The 12,624-nt window shown below is 52.7% G+C and overlaps 1 protein-coding gene across 3 annotated transcripts in view; it reads left to right on the top strand.

Moving 5' to 3' along the window:
* SNAPC4 (small nuclear RNA activating complex polypeptide 4) overlaps window positions 1-12,224 on the top strand; it is a 58,702-nt gene extending 46,478 nt beyond the window's left edge. Inside the window, exons 21-24 of one of the 3 annotated variants that reach the window (XM_040404847.1) lie at window positions 645-1,132; window positions 1,484-2,854; window positions 3,991-4,086; window positions 11,345-12,224. In XM_040404847.1, the coding sequence (XP_040260781.1) occupies window positions 645-1,132; window positions 1,484-2,854; window positions 3,991-4,083 (1,952 nt within the window). In that variant the 3' untranslated portion in view covers window positions 4,084-4,086; window positions 11,345-12,224. Of the gene's footprint in view, window positions 1-644; window positions 2,855-3,990; window positions 4,091-11,344 lie in introns of all 3 variants that reach the window. The other 2 variants (XM_040404845.1, XM_040404846.1) reach the window with 2 other exon arrangements.
* Window positions 12,225-12,624: the final 400 nt, after the last annotated feature.

Here is a 12,624-nt window from a genome sequence, read left to right as displayed (position 1 = left end):
AGCCACCGGAAAGCCATGTGACCGATGGACATGACGTGACAGGCTTAGGAAGAGGACTCCGCAAGCAGTTGATTGGCAGGGGCTTTGGGGTCTCAGACCCTCAACTATCAGATATTGATGAATTATCCTCAGGATAGGTCAGCGATATTAAAATTCCAACCCCTTTAATTGTTATTTTGATGGTGGGGCTGGAGCTCTATTTATTTACTGTTACAGAACTCAAAATCCCCAACTTACCTGCACAAAGACATAGATTTTAATGCTGAAATTCTGTATGTCTGCACTTACTAACAGGAAGGCGCCTCCTAGCTCCAGATTTATTACAGAGCTCAGTGGAAGCTGTATGCAGTCAGCTCCTAGGCTCCCCCTAGTGGTATCTGCTGGCAGTACAAACCAATTCTCAGAATAAGGAGCCGCAGAGCTGATTTAGTTCTGTGTCCCCTTCTAAGGTTATGCACCCCCGGCTGTGCAGTGAACTGCAGCCAGACCCATTCATGCTACGCCTCCTTCATTCCCAGTTTTAGTGGGAGTCCCTAAGGTTGTACTCTTCTCAATCCTAAAGTGATGGCATGCCCCTTTAAGACTGTGTGAAGCAAAGCTGGGGATTTGGAGCTCTGTATCATTCTACTTTGTTTCCTCCACAGCAAACTCCTCCAGTGCTCAGCAACCACCGCCGGCCAGATCGGGGGAAGCCGAACCACTAACAAAATGTCAGTCTTCTCAGCGCCAAGTAAGGAGTTCTGCAGTAGCGTCAAAACCGAAGACGGTCTTTGAGTTGCTGAAAGAAAAAAGACTGCAGGAATCGAGAGCCCGTCGTAGAGCTGTCATTACTCCGAGGATTCTCATCTCTCCTCAGATAGTGCTCACCCAGGCCTGTGTCCCTGCTGGACAGCATCAACCCCCAGTGCATCTTGCGACTTCACCCGCTTCACCAAACTTGCCAGCGTTCCCGGTTATACAGCTGAACGATGTTTCTAGAAACCAGATATTATCAGCAAGCAGTGATTCTGCAAACCGACAAGGAGCCGATGCAGATAAAGCTGTGGCCGGTACTCACAATAGTGCGCCATCTACTCGCTCTCCACGCGCTGTGCAAGCCGTGCCAGGTGGTCAAGTCATATCTTCACAGCAAATTCCAATGCAGCTGCTTCAGAGCCCTGCAGCCGCCACTACCTCTCCTCGAATTGTGCTCACCCAGGCCTGCGCCCCTGCCGGACAGCATCCATCCCCAGTGCATCCTGCCACTTTAACCACTTCACAAAGCTTGCCAGTGTACCCGGTTATACAAACGAACAATATTTCTAGCAACCACGTGTCATCGGCAAGCAGCGATTCCATAAGCCGGCAAGGAGCAGATGCAGGTAAAGCTATGGGCGTTATGCAAGATGCGGAAGCAACAAATCGCCACAATAGTGCGCCATCTACTGGCTCTCCATGTGCTGTGCAAGCCGTGCCAGGTGGTCAAATCGTAGCTTCACAGCAAATGCCACTACAGCTGCTCCAGAGCCCTGCAGCCGCCACTACCTCTCCTCGAATTGTGCTCACCCAGGCCTGCGCCCCTGCCGGACAGCATCCATCCCCAGTGCATCCTGCCACTTTAACTGCTTCGCAAAATTTGTCAGCTATGCCATTGCCAATGTGCTCGGTTAGACAAACAAATGATATTTCTAGCAACCAGATATCATCGGTAAGCAGTGATTCTGTAAATCGGCAAGGAGCAGATGCAGATCAAGCCAAGGCTGGTACTCAAGATGCAGAAGCAAGAAATCAGTGCAATAGTGCGCCATCTATTGGGTCTCCATGTGCTGTGCAAGCCGTGCCAGGTCCTCAAGTCATAGCGTCACAGCAAGTGCCAATACAGCTGCTTCAGAGCTCCGCAGCTACCACTTTCATTCTTACACCCCAAGGCTTGGTCCAAATTCCAATCCAAGCTTTGTTTTCTGCTCCATCCCAGGTACTTATGAATCAGAACTCAACTTTCTCTGAATCCTCCAGTATGAAAGCTCGTGAACCATCGATAAATGGAGAATCATCTGATAAAATCCCAGAAGCGCCAACTAATTTGAGTAATACTGCGAGCCAACCATTGCCAAGTAATGGATCTTCAACAGAAAATACAGCAAGGGAAGCCGCACAGCTGCAGTGTCCAGCGCCTGATGTATCTGCCAAGATGCCAAGGATACTGCCAACATTTAGCCCCTCCAACAAGTCTACGAAATTCACCCTTTCACCCAAAATGTATCCTGTGGTTAAAGTAGCAAAAATCCTAACCTCTAATCAGCCTAATGCATTCACAGGGAATGTAGTAAGTAGTCAATCGCCTGCTCCATCTCAGATCACCATAAATAACCCCGAGAAGAAGATCTTCGACTTGGGCCTCATTTCCTTAGAAGACGAGACTAGCGTGAAAGACTGGCTGCAGGGAAAGAGCTGCACAGCCTATTTGCCGCCATCTGCTTGCACTCTGAAGACCTTTTCTAGGATCCTGCTGCAGAAGAAGACTTTGGAAAAAAGTGCTTTCAAACTCATCCCTCGTTCTGACGGAGGAGGAGGAGATGAGGACGTCAGTAGGAAGCAGGAGATCCTAGACAACCTGGTGGAGCAGAAACTTAAAGACAACCCGGCGTACAGTCTCCTCAAGCGGCGATTCCTCTCTGCATTCACATTCTCTGGGGTGCTGGCAGTTTTTGCGCCACCAAAAAATGAGGCGCCCACATTTGGGGTGAAGAGTGATGTCAAAGACGAAGACAAAGTGATGGAGATGGACATGTATGAATGCTACGCCTGTAACAATACAGATGATCGTATGGTAGGCGAAAGTCCCGGACCAACCGCACAGTCATGCCCACAGGAGGTAAATATAGGATACATGTATATATCTCCGACTGTAATGACATCATTTCACAGCTTAAAGGGGTCGGCCCATCTCATACATTGGGGGGCATATTTCTAGGATATGCCCCCAATGTCTGATTGGTTGGACCCGCACCTATCTCTAGAACAAAGCCCGCAAATTGAAGGAGAGCTCACAGCCCATGTGCGGTCACTCCCATTGATTTCTGTGGGACTGCCGAAACTAGTTGAGTGCTATTTTTTGAAGTCCCATAGAAATTAATGGGAAGCGCACTTCGCAAGCGTGACCACCGCTTTTATGGGGCTGACAGAAATAGCCGAGCCAGCGCTTGGCTATTTCAGGCAGGCCCATAGAAATTAATCGAGGCTGACCTCTCTCCTTGACTTTGCAGGCTTTGTTCTAGAGATAGGTGTGGGACCTGCACCTACCATACACTGGTGGCATATCCTAGCGCTATGCCCCCAATGTTTGAGATGGGCGAACTCCTACCTAAAGCAAATATAGATAGTCTATCCTTAGGATAGATCATAAGTACTTGATTGGCAGGGGTCCGACTCCCGACAACCCCGCCAATTAAGTGTTTGAAGGGGCCGCAGCACGTAAGGCGAGCACCTTGGCCTATGACATCAAATCCATTGGTTTCATGGTGTTTGCAAAGCTCAGTCCCAAATGAATAGGATTGAGTTGCAACACCAAAAGCACCCACTATACAACGTTTTGGTATACGATAAAGAGGCTGCAGCACTTGTCCCAGCACTGCAGCCCTTTCAAACAGCTGATCAGCGGGGTTGCTGGGCGTCGGACCCCTTTTCAATCCCATGTTAATGACCTATCCTGAGGATAGGTCATCAGTATGTAAGTCCCAAAAAAGTATGTTGAATGAGTTTGTAGATACTTTAACGTCTCTTGAGCTACTTGTTGTCAGAGCATAGGTCATCAATATCAGATTGACGGGGGTCCGACATCCGGCAGCCCCCGATGGTCAGCTGTTTGATGGGGTCGCTGTGCCGGTTGGAGTGCTGCGTCCTCGTCTCTGTTTAAGTGCACGGTGTCTAGCTTGTAGCCCATCAATCATGGCACTGCACAACACTTTTAACACTGTTCTTGTGTCTAATATTTATCTTGCTCTTTGGAAGGGAGAAACGTCGAATCCTGACGGTCAGCGGACTCCAGTGAACACCCGGAGGCGCCCCCAGAGGAGAAGGGTGTATCGCCGCAGTGAGACGTGAACTGTATGTCTTATAGCTAGCAATCTTTCCACTTCCTGCACCTTCTCCTGTATTTTTATGCTGAAGCTGCATGATGTATTGCACATTCATCTTAGGGAGAATCTTAATACAAGCCGATGCATCAGATCCTTAGAGGGTTGTTTTTTGCCCTGTAGGTTTTCCTGGCTTGTTCCAAACTTTGTGGAAGTTTTCTGTTACCAGAAAGTAGAATAACCTTTTATTTTTAGGGTATAACCACACAACAAGGTTGGTAACGCCCGCAGCTGGTTCTTGTTAACTAACCAAGACTGCATTGTTAATAGCCGCGCAGCACCTTCAATACTACACAGACATTAACAATGCAGACCGACTGAGGGTACGGCTACACGGTCAGGTTTCCTGATGCGGTTTTGGAAGCCAAAACCAGGAGTGAATTCAAAAATGAGGAGAAGTCGTTTCTGTCCTTTATACTTTGCTTCCTTTTATGACCCACTCCTGATTTGGGTTTCCAAAGCTGAATCGGAAGCCTTACTGTGTGGCCGTACCCTCAGTCGGTTTGCGTTGTTAATGGCTGCGTGGTATTGAACATGCCACGCGATCATTACCAGTGCAGACTAACTAAACAGTACAACCACAGGTCTCGGTCTGCATTGCTAATGGCACCTTTAATACTGTCAGGCCATGAACAATCGGCACAGATTTTTAACGATCTACACGCAGGCTTTGTTACAACCTGAGAAAGGCCTGTGTGCTGAAACGTTGCTGTTTTTGGGCTAATGTACTCCAAATAAAGCAGCTTGTGCTTAAAGGGGTTGTCTGGCCTTGGAGCCATCAACCCCTTGGAGCCCTAACCTGAGCCCCATTAAAATAAAACAAAAACACTCACCTGTCCGCGGTCCTGCCACTGCTCTGTTCCCCGCCGCTTCCGGACCCCGCAGGACCAGGAAGTGGCTGGGTCCTGTGTTCGTGGCAGCCAATCAGAGGTCACAGCGGCTGGAACTGTAGATCACTGCTGTGACCTCTGAGTCCTGTGATTGGCTGGAACGGTCACAGGACAAAGCCGCTTACTGGTTCTGCTGGGATCGGAAGTGGACCAACAGCAGGACCATGGTCAAATGAGTATTTTTATTTTCTCGCCCATATTCCTTGGGGGACACAGGAAACCATGGGGTATAGCTCTGCTCCCTAGGAGGCGTGACACTAAGTGAAAGCTGTAAGCCCCTCCTCCATCAGCTATACCCCTCAGCCTGGAGAAGAGACTGCCAGTTTTTTGCTTAGTGTCCAAGGAGGCAAGACACCCCCTGCTTATGCAGGGTTGTTTTCCTATAATTTTTAATTTTTTGCGTTATTTGTTGTTTTAATTCGATTTTTTTCTACTTACAGGGACAACAGAGGCGCATTAGACCCCTCTGTTTCTCCCGGGGTTGAGTTGCGCCAGTGCCGGTAATACCGCACTGCCGCCTCCCCCACAGAAGACAAGGTGGACCAGGGCAGCCTCGCTCCCCTGCGTCCCGCCAGCTCAAGGGTCGCCCGCACGCCAAGTCCCTCCCCCGGCTTCCTGCCACTGCGGTGCCAGTAGCTGAAGGGGCGACCCTGCTGGATGGATTGAGGGCGAAGACAGCGTATGGTGAGAGTGGCTGCTCCAGCCTCCCCTTCCTTCCCACTGCTGCTACATCGAGCCCCCCCCCCCCCCCCCATGGGCATATCTTACCGGCACCTTACCGGGTATCATTTGGGGGGGACTTTGTCAGGGCAAAAATCCACTTTATTAGCGGCAGGGCACGAACTCATAGAAGGGAGGTTCCCTTCAGGGAACGGCTGTAGGCTGGGGGCTGTTTTTCCTTGGCACGAACAGGCGCCATAGCTGGCCGGCACTCATCCAATCTTGGGGGTTAAAATCATTTTGCCGCGCGCGCGCGGCTTTGCGTCTCTTCAGCGCGGCGAGGGGTGGGCGGAGCTTCATAGCGCTCCGCTACTTCCGGTTTCGTCGGGCTCCACATCGCATACTGCGTGGAATCCTCTCTACGTCCGATCCTGAAGCTGTTCATCCCCGTGCCGGCTGCCTCCCCTCCACAGCCTCCTTCTGTCTGCTTCCCTTGCTGCTGCCGCTTGCAGGGTCTGGTAGGACTGTTAACCCCCTCCGTGCCAGTACTGTTGTTGGGTGTAATCTCCGTTCCTTTTGCCCTGGGGTCTCCCATAAGGCAACATTTCCACCATGTCAGACCCTTCTGCAGCTGCCAAGCCTTGGTACCATGCCTGTACTGCTTGTAGGGAACCCTTTCCCCGGGGGCAGTCTGATCCGCACTGTCCTGCATGCCGAGCTCCACCGCAGCCTCAGTCGCCCGCTGTGTCGCTCCCTGCTTCCTCTGACCCGCCTGACTGGGCTAGATCCCTGTCCCAGGCCGTGGAAAGCCTCACTCATGTTGTGGGCCGCCTAATAGACAGGCCACCTACCCCGCAGGACGCTACTTTTACTGTCGCGCCCTCCGGGTCCACCGCTTCTGCCGCTGCAGCGGGTTCACTCCCTCTTAGTGACCCCTCCCGAGCTAGGCACTCTCAGAAGCGTCTTAGAGTAGAGCGAGCCTCCTCCTCGGATGCCTCCCTCTCCCCGCCACGCGTGCGCACCCAGACGAGCCTCTCCTCTCCAAAGGATTCGCTCTCTGAAGGTGAATTGGCGGTTTCAGATTTGGAAATGGACTCGGCCCTGCCGTCCAAGCTAGCCTCAGCGATGAGTCAACTCATCTCGGATATTCGTGACACCTTTAAGGTGCAGGATGACCCCCCTAGCTCTGACGCAGCTAGCGTCTCCTTTATCAGACCTAGGCAGGCCTCAAAGTCTTTCCAATCCACTCTGATTTCTCCTCCGTGGTGTCTAAGGCTTGGGCTCGCCCGGACGCCAGTTTTGTCAATCCCAAGAAGCTGGACATTTGCTATCCATTTCCAGCCGATGTCGTGGCCACCTGGTCGTCCCCACCCAAGGTGGACCCCCCTGTGGCCCGTCTGTCAAAAAACACGGCCATCCCTGTTCCCGACGGGTCCTCTCTTCAGTCAGCGGAGGACCGTCGCATGGAGACCCTTTCCAAGGGCATTTTTGCTGCCTCCGGTTCTGCTCTCAGACCGGTTTTTGCCTCTGCTTGGGCAGGTAAAGCAATCTCTGCTTGGGGTGCGCAGCTGGAACAGGAATTGGACTCGGACGTCCCCATCCAGGACCTACGTTCCTTGGCCCAGCTTATTATTCGGGCCGGGAATTTTGTTTGTGAGGCCTCCCTTGATGCGGGAGCCCTTATTGCACGCTCCTCCGCCCTGGCGGTTTCCGTCAGGAGGGAGCTCTGGCTGAAAGTTTGGAAAGCGGACGCTGCCTCCAAACGTTCCTTGGCGGGGCTACCGTTTGCGGGTTCCCGCCTTTTCGGGGTCCGCCTAGACGAGCTTATTTCGGAGGCCACGGGTGGTAAAAGCACCCATCTCCCTCAACCCCAAGCCAGGGGCGCCCCCCGCGGACGCCCCGGTGCGTCTCGTTTTCGGTCCTCCCGCAGGACCTCTGGGGCTCCCCCCGCAGCTGCCGCTTCGGCCCCTCCCCAGGATAAACGTAGGAAGCCGTTTTTTCGGGCACAGCCCTCCTGGCGCAGGCTGCCCGCACACCCGCAGCAAAGCAATCCTCTGCCTGAAGGCGCGCCCCCACCCACCCGGGTGGGGGGCCGGCTCCTCCTTTTCAGGGACATCTGGATGGCTCACATCTCCGACGCCTGGGCTCTCGAAATTGTGTCCTCAGGATACAAAATCGAATTTGCGTCTTTCCCTCCAGATCGGTTCTTTCGCTCCCGCCCCCCGCGGGACCCGAAAAGCGCGGCTGCGTTCTCCGCGGCTGTTCAAGCCTTACTGGACAGAGGGGTGATTACCCCCGTTCCTCTAGAGGAAAGGTTCCAAGGGTTCTATTCGAACCTCTTTGTTGTTCCCAAGAAGGGAGGTTCGGTGCGGCCCATTTTGGACCTCAAAAAGCTCAACCGTTTTCTCTTCCTTCGACGGTTTCGGATGGAGTCCCTCCGTTCCGCGGTGGCTTCCCTGGAGCAGGGAGATTTCATGTCTTCCATCGATATACAGGATGCCTACCTCCATGTTCCGGTAGCCCGGTGTCACCATCGCTTCCTCCGATTCGCCGTGGGGGACCTCCACTTCCAGTTTGTCGCCCTTCCCTTTGGGCTGGCAACAGCCCCCCGGGTGTTCACCAAGGTCCTGGCCCCGGTTTTGGCCTTACTCCGTTCCAGGGGTGTTTTTCTGCTACCATACTTGGACGATATCCTCATCAAGGCTCCGTCCCTTTCTCAAGCGGTTGCCAGCGTGGATCTCACTCTAGAGACTCTGACGAGGTTCGGTTGGGTCATCAACTTCCCCAAGTCCTCCCTTCCCCCCTCCAGACAACTGGTCTTCCTGGGAATGCTTTTAGACACGGGAGCGGCGGAAGTACGTCTTCCCTCGGAAAAACGTCTGATCCTCCGTGGGGCGGTTCGGGGTCTCCTTCTCCACCGTCGACCGTCCTTCCGCTTCTGCATGCGGGTCTTGGGGCAGATGGTTGCCTGCTTCGAGGCGATCCCGTTTGCGCAGTTTCACTCCCGCCCTCTCCAACGGGCGATCCTCTCCTCCTGGGACAAATCGCCGCAGTCTCTGGATCATCCCTTCCATCTATCGCCTCCGGTGAGGTCATCTCTCCGCTGGTGGTTACAGTCCCCTCTTCTGGGCAGGTCTTTTCTGCCACTCAACTGGTTGGTGGTTACAACCGATGCCAGTCTCTTGGGCTGGGGAGGCGTGTTTCCTCCCCGATCCGTCCAGGGCATTTGGTCTCCATCGGAGTCCAAACTCTCGATCAATGTCCTGGAGCTGAGAGCGGCCCTTTTGTCTCTACGACACTGGACTCATCTGTTGAAGGGTCATCCAGTTCGTGTACAATCGGACAACGCCACGGCTGTGGCGTACATAAACCACCAGGGGGGCACTCGCAGCGCTGCTGCAATGAGGGAGGTCTCCAGCATTCTCCGTTGGGCGGAAGCCCACGTCCCGGCCCTATCGGCAATTTTTATTCCAGGGGTGGACAATTGGGCGGCGGACTTCCTCAGTCGCACCACTGTCGACCCCGGCGAGTGGTCTCTTCACCCGGAGGTATTCGAGGCCATTTGCCTTCGTTGGGGCATACCGGACGTGGACCTCATGGCCTCCAAGTTCAATCACAAGGTCCCCGCCTATCTGTCCAGGGCCAGGGATCCGGGAGCTTGCGGAGCCGACGCCCTCGTTCTTCCTTGGCGAGGCTTCGCGCGTCCATACATATTCCCTCCCATCCCACTCCTGCCCAAGGTCCTTCGGAAGATCGCGGCGGAAGGCGTCTCGGTGATTCTGGTCGCTCCGGACTGGCCCCGCCGGTCTTGGTATGCCGACCTCATGCTGCTCCTGGCAGACGCGCCCTGGCCGCTGCCCGCCAGGGAAGATCTTCTCTCTCAGGGACCGATCTTCCACCCGCGTTTAAGGTCCCTACGTTTGACGGCGTGGTTGTTGAGACCACCGTCCTGACACGTAGGGGTTTTTCTGCGGACGTCGTCCGCACCATGATCCGCGCCCGTAAGCCGTCCTCTTCTAGGATCTATTATAGGACCTGGAGGACCTATTTGGGGTTCTGTGCCGATCTAGGGATTCCTCCGCTCCGCTTTTCTCTCCCCACCGTTTTGTCCTTCCTGCAGAGCGGACTTGCCCAAGGTCTGGGTCTTAGTTCTTTGAAGGGTCAGGTGTCTGCGCTGTCCATTTTGTTTCAGCGCCCACTGGCCCCCCTTGGTCCTGTCAAGACCTTCCTTCAGGGCGTGGCTCACGCGGTTCCCCCGTACCGGCCTCCGGTACCGCCCTGGGACCTGAACCTGGTTCTCTCAGCGCTCCAGGCTTCTCCTTTCGAGCCTCTGCGGACGGTTTCCTTGCGACTTCTGTCCTGCAAGGTTATTTTCCTTGTAGCAGTCACCTCTCTTCGGAGGGTGTCCGAATTGGCTGCACTCTCCTGTCTGGAACCTTTCCTAGTGTTCCACCAGGACAAGGTAGTTCTTCGTCCGGTCCCTTCCTTCCTTCCTAAGGTGGTCTCCGCCTTTCATCTGAACGAGGACATCGTTCTCCCCTCTTTGTGTCCTTCCCCTTCCCACCCTAGGGAGAGGGAACTTCATCGCCTGGACGTTGTCAGGGCGCTCAAGGCTTACCTGGAGGTAACCGGCTCTTTCAGGCGTACTGACTCGCTCTTTGTGGTTCCGGAGGGGTCGCGCAGAGGGTTGGCGGCATCCAAAGTTGCTATCGCCCGTTTTGTCAAGATGGCTGTTACTGAGGCTTATCTCGCCAAGGGCAAGGTTCCGCCCCTCGGTGTTACCGCTCATTCCACTAGAGCGGTCGGGGCTTCCTGGGCTCAGAGAAATCGGGCTTCTACGGAGCAGATTTGCAAGGCGGCCACTTGGTCCTCCTTGCACACCTTCACCAAGTTCTACAGGGTGCATACTCATGCGTCGGCTGACGCTGCTTTAGGCCGTCTGGTGTTGCAGGCGGCAGTTGATTAATGCCTCCGGTGTTGGTCTAGTTTGTTCTGGTCCCTCCCTTCTGGGACTGCTCTGGAACGTCCCATGGTTTCCTGTGTCCCCCAAGGAATATGGGCGAGAAAAGGAGACTTTTGTATTACTTACCAGTAAAGTCTCTTTCTCGCTCTTCCTTGGGGGACACAGCACCCGCCCTTCATTTGGGTTTACAGTTGTGGTTCCGGCTTGGTTGCCCCCGTTGGGGCTTGACGGTTCTTTTTCCGGTTGGTGGTTATCTTTCACTACTTGGACACGCAACTGGCAGTCTCTTCTCCAGGCTGAGGGGTATAGCTGATGGAGGAGGGGCTTACAGCTTTCACTTAGTGTCACGCCTCCTAGGGAGCAGAGCTATACCCATGGTTTCCTGTGTCCCCCAAGGAAGAGCGAGAAAGAGACTTTACTGGTAAGTAATACAAAAGTCTCCTTTTTTTCATGTTCAAGTGTTGACAGTGTCAAGTTGGCTTTCCCGATGCCACAAATGAAACCAGTGTTCCCTTACCCATTTGGTAAGACAGCATGTCTACTGCAATGTGCGAAGCCACGGGAACTCCCGTGTACAGCAGGCGCAGATTTAGGAGCGCGCAACTTGTCCATAGAGAGCGAGGCCACACAGAGATTTATTGCTTTATTTCTGAATCCCCTCCCCCCCCCATGTCTAATACAAATGTGTTGTATCTTTTTTGATTCTTCCTTTGCAGTGAAAAGCAATTCAGATGCAATTTCCTGTTGCCGAAGCTCATGAAGAAATGGGCGTCCCCTCTATTGCGCACCCGAGACCGGAGCACACAGATCTCCGGAAACCAGAGTTTGCCATCCCGTGTTTGGTATTTGCCGATTCAGTGACTCTTTGCTGGTCCTCCTGCTGTTTACTTACAGCGGAGGGAGCAAGTCAGTAGGTTACCCCTTTAGTCCTTACACTCCTGCCAAGTAACGTATAGAAAGGTACCTGACGGACGGAGCCGAAGCGGCCGCAGGGATCCAATGTGGTTCAGTGAATCATTCAAAGTCGGGCACCATATCTACAACTTTATGTGAAGGAACTGCCTAATATTACATTTCTTCTTGTTTTGTACATTTGTATGTTTTTGTCCAATCCTGTGGTATTTGCTGGTTAAAATGATGCAGAAGACTGACTCCCCCTGTATTTGCTGACCGCTGATCCTTTTCCTTGTAGCTGCCACTGCAGGAGAAAGTTAGTACCGTTCAGCTGTGTCAGCCAGAGCCGCTGCTGTGTAGCCACTCTGGAGGGGGGGGGCCCCCTTTATGATTCTTAAAGGGTTCCCCTGCCAGGCTGAACCCTTTAACGACCAGTTTTCAGATTTGACTTATTTGATCATGGCGTTCGCATTGTTTGTAGCAGAAGATCCGAATTTATCCTGCCTTTTTTTTTTTTTTACCCTTGGAAACCACATATAAATGCAATGTGTGAATCAGGCCTTGTAGCACAACCCGTGTTATTCTATGTGGACATGTTCTAAGCGGGACCGGCATCCCCGAGCTGAGGATTTGTCGGTTTATTTTCCATGTTTTTTTTTTTTGTACCTGGAAGATTATATCATTAAAAAAAAATCCTTTGTATTTTCTCACTTACTCTCATCTTCGCTGTGTTTTTTATTTTTATGTTCCTCTTTTCTTTTCCTGTTTGGTGGTTGTGTCAGTAGTCTTATTTCAGGTCTCGGAAAGAGCTTCCCGAACATGAAATCTGTTTGCTGAAGTGATTTATAAGTAGGAAATTCATTCTTCATGAAGCTGCTGGGCACAGAAATACTACTACGAAGTAAAAAACGTCCGTCTTCAGAACCATTGCAGACTATGGGGGTGTGCACACAACGCATGAATACCATCCGTTAAAAAAAAAAAAAGGTCACGGGCAGATCGATACCATTAAATCAATAGGCCAGTTTTAATGACTATTTGGACAGGAGTGCACCCTTCTTACTGCCGTAAAATATGGGTATACTGTGTAAAAAAACATATG

The sequence above is a fragment of the Bufo bufo genome, chromosome 8, assembly GCF_905171765.1.
Source record: "Bufo bufo chromosome 8, aBufBuf1.1, whole genome shotgun sequence".
Lineage (NCBI taxonomy): Eukaryota > Metazoa > Chordata > Amphibia > Anura > Bufonidae > Bufo > Bufo bufo.
Note: the sequence above shows the minus strand (reverse complement) of the source record. Positions and strands in the feature narration are given on the sequence as shown.